General features: G+C 47.1%; 1 protein-coding gene across 1 annotated transcript; it reads right to left on the minus strand.

Annotated features, from left to right (window-relative positions):
- Positions 1-6,893: 6,893 nt before the first annotated feature.
- On the minus strand, positions 6,894-12,337 carry CHST2 (carbohydrate sulfotransferase 2). Its single transcript, XM_025290461.3, has 2 exons — positions 10,934-12,337; positions 6,894-10,828 (listed from the first exon to the last, which is right to left on the minus strand). The coding sequence occupies exon 2, from the start codon at positions 10,644-10,646 to the stop codon at positions 9,063-9,065; it is 1,584 nt and encodes a 527-aa protein (XP_025146246.1). The 5' UTR covers positions 10,647-10,828; positions 10,934-12,337; the 3' UTR covers positions 6,894-9,062.
- Between the last annotated feature and the right edge of the window lie 6,065 nt (positions 12,338-18,402).

The raw sequence follows: 18,402 nt of genomic DNA on the forward strand, positions 1-18,402 counted from the left end.
TATCTTTAATGATACTGATAACACCTGTTCCCTGGCTGAAGGCGTAATGCTTCCAGCATTTAGGAAGCATTTCTCAGAAAGCATTTGACTAGAACAAAAAGCTTTGCTATTTGGCTAATATCCTTTTTATGGAAACCATGTGAACTCTCCTGTACCAAGCAAAAAGAAAGAGGCTTTGTCACTTACTAGCTGTGTGACCTTAGGAAAATTATCCATCTAAACATCTATTTTCCTTGCGTAAAGTGGAACACTCCATCATCTCATCACAAGCAAAAGAATATTTTCTGTTTCTCTAATTTTGTGTCTTTATGAGACAATGGATGTTCACTAAGCTTAATGTGACAATCCTTTAGTGATGTATGTAAGTCAAATCATTATGCTGTGTGCCTGAAACTTATACAGCGATGTATGTCAATTATTAAGTGAAGTGAAGTGAAAGTCGCTCATGTCTATAATGACCCCTAAATGAACAAATTTTTTTAGGTGCTTGAGACATAAAGTCACTTTTTTTTCTTCTGAAGTCATACCCAACTCTTTGTGACCCTATGGACTACACAGTGCATGGAATTCTCCAGGCCAGAATACTGGAGTGGGTGGCTGTTCCCTTCTCCAGGGGATCTTCCCAGCCCAGGGATCGAACCTGGGTCTCTCACATTACAGGCAGATTTTTTACCAGCTGAGCTACCAGAGAAGCCTAAGAATACTGGAGTGCGTAGCCTATCCCTTCTCCAGTGGATCTTCCCGACCCAGGAATCAAACTGGGGTCTCCTGCATTGCAGGCAGATTCTTTACCAGCTGCAATTATACCTCAGTAAAATTGGAAGGAAAAATGGGCACAATAATAATAGTTACTCCAAAGGATCGTTATAAGAGTCAGACAGAATCATACAAAGAATTTTGCATAGTGGCCAGCCCAAAAACAAATGCTCTACAAAGGTGATTGTTTTCACCATCACCATTAGGACACTTGAAAGTGAAATTAAAATGGTGATAGAAAGTTATAAAGAGTACAGCACATGGAGAAGTCACTGGGGAAATGTAAAACTATAAATGAAGACTTAACCTAAAAAAGTGCACTCAGAGCTCACAGTCTAGAAGGATACTCATCTCAACAGCAAGGTTATTTTAGCTCAAAAACAGAGCTAAAAACTATAAATGCGAATGCCCATTCTTTCAAAGAGAAAATATGTTTCACTTCTATTTTGCTTTTAGAAAGAAATAACATAATACCCTCCTTCATCTAAAGATGCTGAGCACCAATATAAGAACATCAAATATCTTAATTCCTCCCAGGAGCTAGTTCAATCCTAGAGAGAATAAGGTTTTGCCAGAGTAACTGGGACATCTGAAAATGGAAATGTAATATTCAGACCTCCGTATCGTACCTTGAAAATTTTCCAGTCCCTGAAAAAGTTAAAAGACAATCATACCAGCGGTGAGAAATGCATGTCAAAATAAATACACAGGCTCAGCCTACATTATAGCAATACATTTTCCTGGTGGGCCCTTAAAATTGTATCATTTCTACATGCACCCCAGGGTTCACAGAAGCACAATTTACAATAGCTGAGATATGGATGAAACCTAAGTGACCATCAAGAGATGAATGGATAGCAAAGATGTTCATACAAGGGAAACCTACTCAGCCGTTAAAAAAAGAATGCAATTTTTCCATTTGCAGCAACCTGCAAATGGACTTGGAGAGCACTATGCAGAGTGAAGTAAGTCAGACAGAGAAATACAAATAGTGTATGAGCTCACTTCTATGCGGAATCTAAAAAATACAACAAACTAGTGGATATAACAAAAAAGAAGTGGACTCACAGATATAGACAATGAAATAGTGGAAACCAGTGGGAACAGGGGAGGGGAATGTAGAGGTAGGGAGGTAGGAAACAAAATATCAGATGTCAGCTGGCCTCAGGATGCACTGCCCAACACAGGGAACACAGCCAATATTTTATAACAACTGTAAATGGAAAGCAACCTTTAAAAATTGTATAAAATTTTTAAATATGTAAAAAATATGCACATATATTATGCTTATAATAAAACTGTATCATTTTGTTTGACTGTAACTTGGCTGTTACCTGTCTTTGGGGGGCTCCAAATTATTGTTGTTTCTCTGTTTCAAACATTTAATATGGAAGGACCCTATTTGAGGCTTTCCACGGATCTTTTTTTGGAACTCCTTTTTGTCCATATTAATTTGTCTTGCTTTTTCTGCTTCTGTCTAGCACACGCATGAAGCTCAGCCCATGGAGAAATGTCACATCTTAACTTAAAAGCCTCTTGGTCACTGTCTGTCTGGCTTCTTGGGTAACCCCTTTTATACAGCACTCACTTTGCTAAATTAATGTTTTTTCATTCTCTTTATTGTTTATTTAATTTTTTGGCTGTGCTGGGTCTTCGTTGCTGTATGAAGGCTTTTCTCTAGTTGTGGCGAGCAGGGGCTACTCGCTAGTCACAATGCCTGGGTTTCTCCTTGCAGTGGCCTCTCTTGTGGAGCACAGGCTCTACAGCCTGAGCCCAGCAGTTGTGGCGCACAGGCTTAGTTGCCCTGTGCATATGTAATCTTCCCAGACCAGGGATCAAACCCAAGGCCCCTGCATCGGCAGGTGGATTCTTTACCACTGGACCACCAGGGAAATCCAGCACTCACTTTTTAAAGACTTCCAAGCAAGATGCTGCTTCTATGTTAGGAAGACACACACACAAACAGGATCCAGTTTCTTTTCTCAACAACAATAAAAAAAAAAAAATACCAACCTGCAAGGACACATACCAATAGATCTATGCGTAGATCTATGCAGCCAGAGTGAATAGGGGATAGAAAGACACTTCTGCATCAGCTGATAAATAAAAACTTCAAAGAGACCCAGGCTCTTTAATAATAAGCAGGAATTCACAAAATAGAGAAGACACTGGAGGCAGGAGGGGGACAGAGTATGGAGAACTTTCCCCAGAGGACAGTAGCACATACTATACCTACAAGGAAATAAACTTAGCCGCCGTACCTGGCACACAGAAAGCAGAGCAGTTGGCTCAGCAAACCCTGCACCTTACTCCTCGAGTTGATTGTAACTTGACCTCCTGCTTTTCTATACATAGACTCTCCCTCTCTATTATACACAAAGCAAATGCAGAAGGAAGTTCAGAAGGAACTGGTAGTTTCAGAAGGAAGGGAACATTGTCATCAGCAGAATCTGCCAGCATCCTCCTGCTAAGGACAAGGAGGTCAAGCTCTCCATCCTCACGCAAGACTGTCTGACCTGTTCTTATGGGAAGGGTTCCTCCAACAGCACAGGCTAAGTATATATAAAGTTATAGAAAATAACTTCCTGAACTTAAGAAAGAAGTAAATATTCAGATCAAATGGGCTTGATGAATACTAGACAAAACTAATAGAAAGGGACCAGTTCCTATGGAAGCTTGACATTTTGGTTTTCATAAAAAGAAGATGGGGGGATGGGGGAGAGAGTAAAACAAACAAAAAGAATGAACAAATTAGCTACAAGGAAAGAAAAATCCAGACCAGAAGTTAATAAAGCAACATCCATCCTGAGCAGGATTGGTCCCAAGTGGTCTCAAGTCCAACTGATGACTTGGAGGACCTTGTCAATCACTGGCAGCAATCATGGAGGATTATTTGTCATGTATGCACTCGCCGCCTTTGAATTCAGCATACAGAGTACACTTGTCTCCCCAGGATGTCTGTGATTTAATGATAGTTACACATGATACCCTGCACCCACTTTCCAGGAACTTGTAGGTCACCAATGTTAATTCCCTCCTATAATTAAATATTTCATCTCTGTCTCTGGATGCAGGACTCACTTCGTGGCAAACAACCTGTGTAGTTTGTGGGCCCCGTGCTCAGAACTGCCCGGGCTTGGTTTAATTCTCTGCTGCTGCAGAGTTGAAATGCTTCATCATTTTTTTTTTTTTAATGCTTCATCATTTTTTAACAAGAGACCCCACATTTTCATTTTGCATGGAGCCTCACAAATTATGTGGCTGGCCCTGTCTGGAGGGCTCACTGCCTCAAGGTACATTTCTATCAAGACTGTCTACACACTCGGGATGGGAGCCATTACCAAATGGCTCTGAGTATAGCTTTTGTTACAATGGTCGTTTTCACCCTCATTTACTTGGCAGGGTGACTGTCATCAACCTGAAAGTTCAAACAGCCCCCAGACACTTCTGACGTCCGATTACAAATAACTGGTTTGGTCAAAAGTTAAGCTTTGACCTTGGCCATCCTCTATCATCCTGCCAGGTACACAGACAGGCCCTGTTTCTTTAAGGCTCCTCTCAAGTTTATAAACAATCCCACCCCCTCAACACTGGTTCATAAAGTTTCCCATTCTACAAACTTAATGTGTTATTCAGAACCGAATGATTTCCTTAGCATAATTTGATGAAGGGTGTGCAGAACTGCATCAGATGTAATAAAAGTCAAGCCCTGTAATTTCAATTATTAAACACTTGTACTAGAGCCTGTACCTGAGGAGCTCAGTGGCTCATACTTAAACTGCCAAAGTAGCAACCGGGTTGCCAGAAAGAAGGGAAGGTGCAGAAAACCAGCCTGTGTTCTCAGTCATGACAGATTTGTAAGGGTCCTTCTCAAGATGAGTGACCAAAGGGGTCTATAGACTGTACATTTACCTCAGGACATCTCATCATATGGCTGAAATCATTCCTCAGATTGCAACTGTTGTTTTCTACATGCCCACCTTGGATCCTGACACAGAACTATCACCAGCTCTGATAGATTCATCGCCCACATGCTCTCAGAGGCCTGAGAAAAGTGTCCCTCCCCACACGCCCATTTGCTGGTATGTTAATAAAAGCATGCTCTCTTCCAGACCTCGAGACAGTGCAGAAACACACTTGTATGTGCAGGAGGATATGTGTGCTATGTGTTGGGAGGGAGATGAAGGAGGTCAGGGGAGGCTGAAAAGTGACACCTTGTCCTTATTCACGACTAGATAAGACACGCCTTCTTACTTCCCTCTTAGTCTTTCTGAAGTCATCTCTAGAGACTGGGTTTCAAACAAGCTTTTTATTTCATTGCTCAGACCCAGGGTATATTCACTTAATGGCCTCACTTAGATTTACATTCATTTCAGACAGGGAAATTCAGCCACAACTCTCCTGTGTGCAACAGAAATCCTGGACAGAACTGGCCACAGCCTGCATGGGGACAGGCATCCTTTGTCTCATTCAGCATCTACAATAGGACCCAATTCCTGCAAGTAACTATTCCCTGCCTGGGTGAAATTCACAGCACTCAGGCCGGAAATAAATGTCACAGGCTTCTAGCTGGTGAATAGCACAGGAAGCTCAGCTCGGGGCTCTGTGATGACCTAGAGAGGTGTGATGGCAGTGGTGGGAGGGAGCCTCAAGAGGGAGAGGATATATGTATACATATAGCTGATTGACATTGTTGTACAGCAGAAACTGACACAACATTGTCAAGCAATTATACTCCAATTAAAAAGAGAAAAACCACAGGCTTCCGCAATCATGAACAACATCCCAGCCCTCCCTTAAGGTATCCGGGCAGCATTTATTCTGCAGATATGTTCTGATCCCTGCCTTTTATCTTGTTCATGGAAAAAATGAAGAATAAAAGTTGAATTCCTCATTTGGAAACTTTTATCTCTCCCCATTCAGAAATTCTAATTCATCAGAGAGAAATGTTGGTCTATATACAGCAACACCTCCCTGCCCCCCACGGCCCCTCAACAACCAGGAAATCTTGAAAGTGTTCCTAGCGCCTATGCCTCACATTTAAATAGAACCTAAGATCCACTCTCTTTAGCAAACTTTGGTGAACAGCCTGGCACTTTCTCCAGGTAATTCATTTTCCCACTCTTCCCCTTCTGAGCACTTTCAAAATTGGATAGTTACATATTTCACTCAGTAAGTACTCATCAAGTACCCACTGCATAGTAGACATTGAAGGGAACAGGATTTGCCCCAGTCCCCGCCCACAAGGTACCCACGGGTCAGTCTGAATGAGGCCTTTGAGTGCCTCTGAGCTCCTTGAAACTCAAGCACCCAGCCTGGGCTGCTGCCTTTTTCCAAACTCATATTTGTTGGCTAAATGCACTAAGGAGACTTCGTTTTACAAATAGAGCTTTCTAATTAGCAAAGGCATTCCAAAGTCAAAGGGGTAAGTCAGGCGTGCTATGGGTTGAACAGAATTTGAAAATAAAAATCACTCTGATAACCTGCTCTGAAGAATACCTCCTCCTGCTGATGGACTTATTGCCAAGCTGAGAACAGTGAAAAGAACCTCTTTCACGTTTGCTGCTTCAGAAATGGTCCCAGCTTAGTTGCAATCTGTTGTGACATGAGTCTGCGAGCACCAGGGACTGACCAAGGCTGATTAACGCCCAAAACTGCTTCCCTCCTTCTCAGACCTATGGAAGGTGAATGTCACTAATACGATGATCTCGGCTGTTAGTAGGAACAACACCTGTCTCACTTTCCTAGAATGCAGTGAGGTATAAATCTCCAGGAGCAACAATTCACCCTGTCAAATTACAGAGCCCAAGAGTGGCAGAGTGGAGCAAAGCAGCTGCTACAAAACAAGAAAATTACAGGCAGAAGCTCCATTCAAGCACAGCAAAGGGAGAACTGTTGGTGTTCAGCTCAAAATTTCATCTGAGCAGAGACCACGAATGTGCTGCAGGCTGCCAAGCCTCTACGTGACATCTCATATTTTTTAAACGCAAGATCCAAAAACATTGCGATTTCATTTTAACGCAATCAAAGTCCAGAGAGAAGAATGAATTCCACTGCTTAAAAATGCTTCACTCAAAAACTAAGCATGAATTTTACTGTGATTAAGTGAAAAGAGTTGATTCTAATGCCACATGAAATTTGTTTTTAAATGGTTCTTTTATTCAGAGCGGTTGCTTTTTAATGATGTTGTCTTAATTTTCTGCTAAACCTGTTTCATCTCTAGTCATCCAACATTAATATTTATTTTGTTCATTTACTTTTAAAATATTCTTAAAGCTGTTACAAATATTCTACTGCTGCTGAAGATAATTCAGCATAGGCGCTACCATGAAAATATCATAGAAACCATGATCAATGTGTTATAGCTGTAATCTGGCTTAATAAACACAACACTATAAACAATTTTAGTAAATTAAGAAATATCCATTCTAGAATGTGTTATAAAATCAACTGCTAAATACATCCTTTTTTTAACCTCTGTGCTTCATCCCGGAATTAACAGTGTAGTTAGATTTCACATTGTAATGAAAATTATACTTAAAAATCATCTTGGGTTAAAGTATTTCCCATGTACATATTCCTTTCCATTCTATTTTCCTTAAAATAAAACCCTCAGCATTTAACCTATACAGATTGGCTTGCACAAATCTCACAATAAATTACAGTAAAATAGCTATGATGAACTTGAACTTGTACCATATTTAATATAATATATAACTACACTCTCGTTCCTATTTAGGCTTCATAACTTTATATCATAACACAACATTCTACAGAATGCTTCAGTACAAATGGGCTCAGGACGGCAGCAACACCATTACCATTACAGGAAAACTGCAATGGTTTTTTTCCCCTAGAAAATACCAAATTCCAAAATCCAACCTACTAACTCATAATTCATTTTCATTTCTTCTTCCCCATAATTTACTTTCATATCTAAAAGAAGCTCTTGGTTGAAGCCTTATAATGTCAGAACATATAGCTACTTCACAATTTTACTTTCTGGAAACATGATAAAGAAAAGCAATGTGCCCCACAGGCATCCTAAGTAAACCATTATTAATTCACATTCTCTTTTCATTAATTTGGCTAGGAAGCCGGGAATAAGGGGGATAGCCTGTGGGCGCCCTTACAGTTCTCAGATCAAAAACTTCCCTTTTCATATGCCTCCGTGGACTGTGTCAGAGGCAGAAACATTGCAAACTCAGATACTTGCGTCACTTTTCTAACCAAAGAACTTGTTGACTACCATTGCCAACAAAACATTCACACTAATTTTTGAGGTTTGTGTTCACACCATCAGATGGTTTTTGAACTATATACTTATCTTCTAAGAAAAAATTCTGTTTCTGAACTAAACTCAGGACCAAAACATCGGTCTCTGGTTCAAGGTTTCTCAGTGTAACTCCAGGGTAATCAAAACCAAATGCCTTCAAACCCTCAAGGGGTTACTTCTTCCTTTCTGTGCCCCAAGTGGAAAGTAGTGCCATGCTTTTTCCTCCACTGCCCTGCTTGTTTTTTGCCTTTAGAATTTGAAGATGTGTTCCCATTCCTGGGCACTGGACAGGCTACGATTTACCTGGGAGAAAACAACTCCAAGGTAGGGATCAAGGAGTCAGAGGCTGCTCCCACCCATCTTAACTGTTTTCTAGGAAACAGATGGGGGGAAAGAGGGTGGGAACAAGGGAAGCAGATTCTGTCTGAAGCTGCACAGGACAAGGAACACAGGTAAATCCAGAGTAATGGAGGCAAATATTTTTTAAAAAAGAATATTATTTATTCTCTTCTTTATTAATACTCATGTATGACCTTTGCTTTTTACATATAAGTCTACTTTATAAGAATGCCTCCTTGGTTTAGCATGCCCAATGGGGCTTTCACTCCAGGACCACTTTCCCTTTCTCCACCCACCCCTCCCCCCACATCCAAAGACTGTTCTACATGTTCACAGATACCACGAAAATTTTGTAAACAAGATTTGCAGTTACCCGATCTTGATTTAATCAACATCCCACTTCAAAATGGAAGGCGGGTAGGGAAGAGGGGAAGAAAAAGGTAGAGGAGAGAGAAGGGCAGCTGTGGTCAGAACTTGCAAGTCGCCTTTTCTGAGATGTGTGTGCATTGTGGCTATTTCTTGAAATTCCATGACTCAAAACATTGAGAGCAAGTGCCTGTGTATTTATATTATGTATCTATAGCAGAATATGTGGGCTTCCTCAGTTTGGATCTGGGCTGTTTTTGTTGAAACACACCACAATCCTTCTGTGGGTGTCTCCACAGGGAGTCAGGTCTCCCCGGAACCCCTCTCAGAGTCGGGGTTTCCGGAGCAGGGTTTTGCTGAGGTCTTTGACCTCCTCGGGGCTATTGACCCGCTCGTAGCCCAACACGGCCATGGGCTGGTAGCAAAACTCCTCCACCTGTTTGATCTGCTGGAAGGTGAGGGCGGTCCGCCAGGCATTGGCGGCCTGTGTGGCGTTGCGGGCTGACACCACAAAAGGCTTGGAGGAGGAGCCTGAGCCACTAGTCATGTTGAGTGCAAACTGCTCCATTTCGGGGCTCACCAACAGCCCCACAAAGTCGTACACCCTCCGCAGGGTTTTGACGGGGTCTCCCACCAAGTCCTCGTACCGCACCACCAGGTAATGGCCCTGCAGCCAGTCAGGGGGCTGCAGGGCCGTCTGCAGCGTCTTGGCCATGCTGTTGCAGATGACCTCCATGGCGCCAAGCGCGTGGTAGTCTGCCGGCCCTCCCATGTTCTCCTTCTTGACACCCAGTTTGTGGCCGGGGGCCTCCAGGAAGGGCATGCGGTGGGCTCGCGGGTCCCGGCTGCGCACCACCTGCAGGCTTTCACGGATGAGACCGTGGCGCGAGCGAATGCGTGAGCTGGCCACAGCGCGGGGGTCCCGCACCAGATGAATGACCTTAAGGTCCAGGGCCGGGTCTCGCAACAGTGGCGCCAATACCGCCACGTCGAAGACCCGAACGCCCTTGATGACCAGCGTGCGGTACTTGCGGCACTCCTCCTCGAAGCGCGCCAGGCGCTGCGGCGGACACTTCTTGCACACGCGGTCGTCCACCAGTCCCACGACCTCCTTGCGGTAGGCGGGGCACAGCGGCGAGGAGCACACCACCTTGTTGGTGGCCGCACCGAAGATGCCCAGAGTGGTGAGGTTGCGCCCCCCGCTGCCGGCGGGGCTGTACAGCTGGAAGACCGAGAGGTCGCAGCGGTAGAGAGCGCTCAGCATGTCCCGCGCCGCCCCTTGCAGGGAGACGGCGTCCCCTGGGTACAGTTTCTGCCACACGTGCCACACCGGCTCGTAGAGGAAGAACACTTCGGGGTTCTGGTTGAAAAGCTCGCCGAAGAAGGACGAGCCTGAGCGCCACGTGGTGAACACGTACACCAACTGCCTCTTGTCCCCGCCGCCCCGAGTGCCATTACCTGGAGGGGCTGCGGCCCTCGCCGCCCCGGCCGCGACTGCCGGAGCTGCCTGGACTGCGGCGACGGGAGGGCGGTATGGGGTCCGGGGATCCAAGCGGGTGTGTGCGCGGGGCGGCACGGCTGGAGGAGGTCCTGGACGCCCCCAGCCGCCCGAAGCCGCCCCCGCCCCGGCACCCAGCGACCCGTCGGGGCTGCACTGCTGCAACGGCTCCTTGTGCCACTTGTAGTCCAGGAGGTTGAGCATGGTGAGCACCAGCAGCAGCGCGTAGCCCGCGCAGAGCACCAGCGCCTTCCTGCGGAACACCTTCATTCCGAGCGGGGACGCAGGCCAGCGGCGACCCAGGCGCCGGGGCCACGGCGGGAGCAGGGCGCGCGGCCCGGCGGCGGGCGCGGCTGGGTGCAACCCGAGGGGCGCGCCCGCGGGTAGAGCTCGCGGCGGGCTGCGGCTCATCACAGGCACAATTCGGGCCGGCAGCGCGGCGGAGGCGGCCCTGCAACCCGGGAGGGGGACTCAGCGGCCCCGCTTCGGGCGCTCGGACTTGGGCCGCGGCTCCGAGGCGGGCGCGGCAGCAGCGGCGGCTGGTCCCCGGCGCCCAAGACTGGCTCTCCCATGGCAGCGGCTCCGACAAGAACCTGCGAGGGGAAGCGGAGTAAGCCGGTGCGCCCCAATTCTCCCGCCAGCCGCCTCCTCCCGCTTAGTAACGCCCACCCTCCGGTCTGCCTGGCTCCCCAGCTCACCTGGAGCCGCGGGCGCGCCCCGGGGCGGCCCAGGAGCACGGCCCGGCGTTCAGTCCTGCTGTCACTCGTTCCTCGATTTCTCGAGAGCTGTTTTCCGCCAGGGATCCCCGCGCCTCCGAGGGGGCCGCGCGAATTGGCAGCCCAAGCCCTGGGCAGACTTTCTGGGCAGCGGGCGCCCTGCGGCTGGGGAAGGGAAACTTTCACCGGGCCCGGAGCCCTGCTCTGTGCTCTGCCGAGTTCAGTGCGCCTGGCTCCAGCGGCGTCTCCGCCGCCCTCTCGGGACTGTAGCTTCCTTCCTCGCTCTGAGGGGTGAAGCTGGCCGAGGGAGATGGGGGGGAGGGGGCTTATACTGGACCCGGTTCCCGGCAAAGCAGCTCCGCCTCTCTTGCTCTCAGTCTCCGCGCCCCGAATCTTCCCATCTGTTTAGCGGTGGTAGATGGGGCGCAGCGCGACCCTGCAGCCGCGGCAGCAGGAGCCGCTTCTTCCATCACCAGGAGGATGCCCTCCGGGAGGGCACTGCCGGCAGCCCCCGCCGCTTCTCAGCCTCCGACTGGCCCGGAAACCCCCTACATACACACAGCTCTAGGCAAAGGAACTGGGGTCTGCAGCGCTGTCTTGCCCGTCCCACCCCCAGCACCAGGCTCCTCTGACCAACGAGGAATCCGGGCAGAGAAAACCCCCGCCGCAGCAGCAGCCGCCGCGCGAAAGCAGCGCCCAGGAGGATGCAGCTACGCGCCTCTCCCTACGCCGAGCGGCTGCAACGCGCTCGGGCCAGCCTCTGCGCGGCTCCTGCCAGACCGCGCCGGGTTGGTGCGCGCCGCCGTCTGTCGCTGCGGCTCCTCCCCTTCGCCGCGCCGCCCGCCCCCTCGCAGCGCCCAGCTCCAGTCGCCGCCTTGGGGGTTGAAGATGCGGGGCCCGATTTACAACGGCGTCGCTTGGGCCTCCATACGCTCGGCTGAGGCCGTAGCCATCCTAGCTCCACGCACCGGGGTACGGATGCGGGGTTTGGAGCGCTTGGGCTCCCGGACCTCTGGGAAACTTGGATTCTTGTGTGTGCTGCTGCCGGGCTCAGCCGCACATTTTTGCTCTCGGAAAGAGTTGGTGACAAAGTTTGGGCAGAAAGCCCCCAGTGGCTTCCCACTCCGCTCTGCCCCGCCCGGGTCGGCGCCGCCGGCTCCCGGTAGGAACCCAGGACGCACCCGCGCCTCGGAGCGCACCGAGGACGCCGAGCACCGCTCTCGGGCTTCCCACTCCCGGCGCGCCCATTTCATCTGGCCTGAGGCTTCTCCCTCACCAAGGAAGTAATAAATCTTTCTGGCCCCGGGGTCAAAGAAGAAGCTTCAGTTTTCCAGAGGAGTGTGCCGGCGGGGCGTCTTCTCCGCGCTTTCCTCCAACTATGGAGAGGGCCTCTCTGGTTTTATTACGCCCCCAGCAGACGCCCTCTGCATCTCCGCTCGTAATGACGCGCCCGCTGTGATTGATGTCCTCGGGAATTGGGGTGATAGGGGGTCGTGGGGTGACTGTTACAATTTACAAAAATACTTGTTTTGCTTCTTGGTTTTTAGAGACGCGATCAAAAAGATTTGACCCTAAAGGAAACGCAGTTGTTGAAAGTAGATCATTTTAGGTTTAAGAAGGTTCTTTTTTTTTTTTTAGATGAGGAACAGCCCCCTTCCCCCTCTCTTTCTCTTACAAACAGAGACTAAGCCATAGCTGACTTTCAGCCACAAAATGGGGACACTTATAATAGCCTCCTGTATTTGAATGGTGATGAGGAGTTAGATGCCCAAATGATTAATCCCCACATGAGAGCCCTGGGCTGAATCGCTCGGAATCCCGAAGGTTCTTGAGGCTCAAAGTCCGCTGGTAACTGATCTCCTGGAGGCATTTTGCTGCTTGCGGTCGTGATGGAGTTTTTAGAAGTTTGACAAAATTGCTGCACGTTTATCTTTATACTATGTGGGGCAGCCTTTCTCGGCCAGAGGATACTTCTAAATTTAAAATATTGTTGTTTGCGCCATTATTCTTCAGTGAGTCTTACTGAAGTACGAATCAGTACTGTAGTACTTACTGAAGTGCAAGGAGTCTTAGAAAGTGACTTAATTCATAGGAATTTTCAGGGTAGAAAAATGTTCCAAGAACTTGATTTAGCCTCGTTTACAGAAATATGCAGAAAGCCACGGGTAGAGTTCAGAATCTTTTCTTCGGGGTTCTGATAAAGTGTAAGGATGAGACATTTCTAGGACAGATTTTTTAGAAATGAAGGGAGGGAGCATGAAGGTGGAATTTTATAGGTAGCCTTCTCAAGCAGAGTGGCATTTGCCCTGGGAGCACGTCAGGATAGACAGAGGTTTTTAAGCCCTGTTTACAGACAGTGAGAGTTTCATGGAATGACTTCCCATCTCTCCATTTCTGGGCCCACCCACTTCCCTTCCCCTGCTCTCTCTACCCCTCTCCCTTCTTCCCTTTGCTCTTTCCCCACAAAACTGACATGATACTGACACATGAAAGAGTGGAAGAGAGGGAGTTGGAAGGCAAGGAAATCTCGAGATTAGTATTCAACTTGGTTCTGAGAAAAATAATTTCTAATATTTAAAATTTTGTCCCTGGCTTTGTGGTTACTCAGAAAGCTCAGTGAATTGCAGTTATTTGATGTAAGGACCCCTTTTAAAACTATTGTTTGCATAGAAACGATTTTGTCTGCAATTCTGTAACACTTTCCCAAAGTTGGCAAAATAGTAAATCCTTTTGCCCGACATCCCCACAGGGAATGCTCAGCTGACATCAATTTACAGGTTCTAGCGACTCCACCCTCTCCTTGCTTGCAAATAATTTACTGTTTTGCACCATGTCATGATTAATGCCAAACTTCGTCACGACTAATGACATCCAAAAACATGATAATCCCTTCCCCACATTGGTTCAGGAAGTCCTTTCAATTTTTTTAATCCACACATCCCTGTAAAAAGTAATGACCGAGACATATTAGAAGTCACATAAGTCCATTGCCAGAGGAGCCAGTCAGGGCTAGCCTTAATTTCAGGGCTAACCTTAATTTCAGCTCACTGTTGAATTTAACTGCAATTGAGTCTTTTCCATGAGGCTCCTCAGTCTACTCTCTGCTGTCTGGGATGTGGGATGGAAACTGCTGTTGGAAACTTGCTGTTGCATTTACCTAATCCTGGACAGAGAGGAGGTCTAACATTCTGGGGTGCTGTAGGCCCAGCGCCCAGGCTGTGGAATGTGGCGGAGAGGTCTTCCCAGACCTTCCTCTGTAGTCTGAATTGGGAGACAGCGTAAGGCTGGGTTACCTGGCCAGTATCTGGCCAGGCCTACCCGTGTCCCTGTGGACCCACAGCTTCACCTCTGGGGAATGCCTACCACTGGGCACCAAGATCCACTCACTCACTCATTGTTTCAGCAAATATCTATTTCCAGTGGAACTTGAGTGCACAGAGTTGGATTCATCATAATCCTTGATTTAAAACATGTTGACATCATTAGTTCAAGGGTCGCCCTTTTCTTTTTTTATATGGTTTTAAATAGTATGACCATTAAATGAATGACTCCCCTGGTGGCTCAGACAGTAAAGTGTCTGCCTATAATTCGAGAGACCCGGGTTTAATCCCTGGGTCGGGAAGATCTCCTGGAGAAGGAAATGGCAACCCACTCCAGTATTCTTGCCTAGAAAATTCCATGGACAGAGAAGCCTGGTAGGCTACATAGTCCGTGGGGTCGAAAAGAGTCAGACACGACGAGTGACTTCACTTTCACTTTCAAATAGTATAATGAATACTCATGAGCCCATTATAGAGCCCAAGAGCCTCCAGAGGTAAACAACTCTGCTTAATGTAGTTTAAAAATTGAAACAAAATGGTCAAGTTCAAGGTGCGGGGGACCAGAGTGGAGGTTGTGGGGGTGGGGGGGGGGGGGGGTTGCCTTATGTCAAAAAAGGAAATAGCCTAAATAGTGTTATTTATGAAGGAATTCTTTTGAGTTTCCACCTTTAAATTCTAGTATGTAGCCCCTAGTCATCCTGAGGAACTCTAGCTCTTCATTAACACCAGTGACCTTACCACTCACACACCTCCACTCCCACCCCCTATGCCCCCCAACAGTTCCCCCACCTGTGGGGGGGCATAGCGGGTGTGTGAGTTCCCCCACCGCCCCAGGTCTTTCTGCAAAAGCCCACAGTTCCCCCACCGCCCCGAGTCTTTCTTCTCTGCAAAACACTCTACTACTCTCTTCCCTTCTGACACTGCAGCTCACCAAATGTGTGGATTCTGTGACACCAACTGGGTGTCCAGCAGATTAGCTCAATGCCGACACTGTCTACCTGGAGAGAGTGTCAGATCCCAGGGATTTAGAGCTCAGGGCCGCTAGACTGCCCCCCATGTGCAATGTCAGTCACAATCCGGATTATCACCTGGGGTCTGACCAGCCGGCCACGAGTAAGAGGTTCCCATGACCTTCTTGGGTTCAATTAATGTGCTAGAATGGATCACAGGACTCTGGAAAAGCTTACTTTTATTGATTTATTATAAAAGGATATGAAAAAGAATACTGATGAACAGCCAGATGGAAGAGATGCACAAGGTGAGGTATGTGGGAAGGGGCGTGGAGCTTGCACGCCCCCTCTAGGCTCACCCCTCTCCCAGCACCAACACATGTTCACCAGCATGAAGTTCTTTGAAACCCTGACTGTTGGAAAGTATGGAGGCCTCTCAGATAGTCATGACCAATAATTAACTCCATTTCCAGCCCTTCTTCCCTCACCGGAAGATGGAGGCTAGTGGGCAAATTCATTGTTTCTAACGTGACTTGGTTTTTCTGGTGACCAGCCCCCATCCAGGAGCCCACCCAGAATCGCTTCAACAGAGCAAAAGATGCTCCTAGTACTTTTTTTTTTGGTTTGGACCGTTTTTAAAGTCTGTATTAAATTTGTTACAATATTGCTTCTCTTTTATGTTTTGGTTTTTTGGCCCAGAGGCATGTGGGATCTTAGGTCCCCCACCAGGGATGGAACCATCACTCCCTGCATTGGAAGGTAAAGTGTTAACCACTGGACCACCAGAGAAGTCTGTAGTACTCTTATCACTTAGGAAATTGCAAGGGTTTTAGGAGTCTTGTGCCTGGAATCAGAGACATAGACCAATATATGTATATTTCCTATTATCTCATGCTAACATTGATTGGGCTGGTCACTCATAACCGCTGATCTCTTTTATGATCATTTAATTATAACCCCCCATTCAAAAAATAGCAGGAATGTGAAGTAGCCCACAAAGATAAACACAAGAAAATTGATCAAAGGGGAAAATAACATGAAACCAGGCATATGGTCTGCACGACAGTTCATTTCATGAGGTCCTTTGTAGTTCCCTGGTGGCTCAGACAATAAAAAGCATCTGTCTACAATGTGGGAGACCCGAGTTCGATCCCTGGGTTAGGAGGATCCCCTGGTGAAGGAAATGACAACCCACTCCAGTACTCTTGCCTGGAAAATCCCATGGATGGAGGAGCCTCGTAGGCTACAGTCTGGGGTCGTGAAGAGTCGGACACAACTGAGCGACTTCACTTTTCTTTCAGTTTATGTAGTTGTGGGCAGTAAGTCCAAAAATTGACTCTGAGCTTCCTAGTAGGCATTGTAAAGAAGGAAAGTTGCTCAGGAGATTGACAACTTTGCCTGACATAGAGAACTAAGGTAATAGTTTCTCTTCTTTGTGTCGTAAACTTGATTGATGTGATTTCCGTGTTCACTGCTTTATTCCTAATACTAGTACCATATCTGGCATATGTGTTCAATAAATACCTGTTGACTGATTACTATGGGTCCTTAAAAAGGAATTATGCAGTATGGAAAGTGTACTATGTCCTTAAATATGTCTCTACGATCTACAATAATAACAAGTGAAGAGTTGGGGCAGAAGGTACCAGTTCTTATTGGCCCAGTCAATGCAATCTAATGTCGTAACATCAGTACTCAGTTCAGGGAAGGTGGTTTAGTGTGGACTACATCTACCACTCTCATGGTCTGTCTGGCCTCCTGCTTCATCTCAGCAGAGCTATGTATCATGCCCATGTGTGTAGGGGTGAATCCCTTCTAGAAAGAGGCTTCTTGGAGAAATGACTGCCTGGAAACAAGGGACTCAGCTTCTGTCAACTCTTTCCACATCTCTATGCCAAACATCTCCCAACAGCAGGAAAAGCTGTGTCTTGTGCCATCAGCTAGAAAGTAGTCTTGAAGCATTTGGAAAATCATTCAATTTCCCCTTGCTGTCCCCCTCAAGTTCCCAGAACTTGCAGTTTATGAACACACTTAATGCAGTAGAACTGGAAACTTGCAACATGCCTTGTTCTGACCACTGGCTTTTGTCTCCAGGCTGGAGCTCCAGCTTACAGGAATTGCTCCTTGGAGCAAACTTGTTCCATCCATGGAGAGCCTACCCATCCCTCCGACAGTTGGATGCCTGGAGATTAGTCCTCCCTGTATCCCCGGAGAGATGGCCAATCTGTGGGTCTTCTAGACCCTTCTCTTACCTGGTCTCAACCAGTCCGGAGCAATGACTTTCACTGTTTCTATAAAAAACACAACATTTGAAGAAGCTTTGCCATTGACATTTTAGTGTATGATCAGAAGTACTTTAAAAATCATCAACCAGTCACCAAAATCAACTGTCACACAGAAGCAGAGATAACGTCACACGGGTGGAAACCCCATGGGACATCCATGGGGCTGTGCAATTATAGAATTCTGCTTAAAACAAATAAAGGGCTGTCTAGTGTAAAACCCCCATGCCTTCAATGTGACTTCTAACCTTGGGTACCACAGTCTCTGATAAAAGGCTGTCAATTGGAAAACCTTCCTTTTATTGACAGAAGAAATTAAGTTCCTTGAGATGTAGCAACAAGATATACAGCTCATGTACAGAATTTGAAATCGGCCCTGGATTCAGTTCCCTTCAAGTTTACTTACTGTTCCCATGTTCTCAGACAAGGCATGTCATCTCCCTGGGCCTCAGTTTCCCATCTGTAATACTGGGATCATAATAGCCATCTCCTTGAATGACTAGAAAAAGCCAGAGTGAGTGTAGAAGAAAGGCGCGCTACATGGCTCAGTGTGGCCAGGACATGAAAGCTCCTGCCCATACCCCAGGGAGAAGGCATCTTCTTCTTAGGGGAGGAATTAACCCCAGAAGTCTGCAAGAAAGAAGCATGCCATATCACTTTTTTGAAAAATATTTATTTATTTGATTGCACCGGATCTTAGTTGCAGCATATGAGATCTTAGTTGTGGGCATGTGGGATTTTTAATTGTGGCATTCTGGATCTAGTTCCCTGATGTGGGATCAAACCCAGCCCTCCTGCATTGGGAGTGCAGGGCTTAGCCACTGGACCACCAGGGAAGTCCCCATATCACTTTCCTACCCCTTTTTGGTAAAGACTTGGGGAACTTGTTTGGTGAGGGC

Source organism: Bubalus bubalis, chromosome 1 (genome assembly GCF_019923935.1).
Source record: "Bubalus bubalis isolate 160015118507 breed Murrah chromosome 1, NDDB_SH_1, whole genome shotgun sequence".
NCBI classification, from domain to species: Eukaryota; Metazoa; Chordata; class Mammalia; order Artiodactyla; family Bovidae; genus Bubalus; species Bubalus bubalis.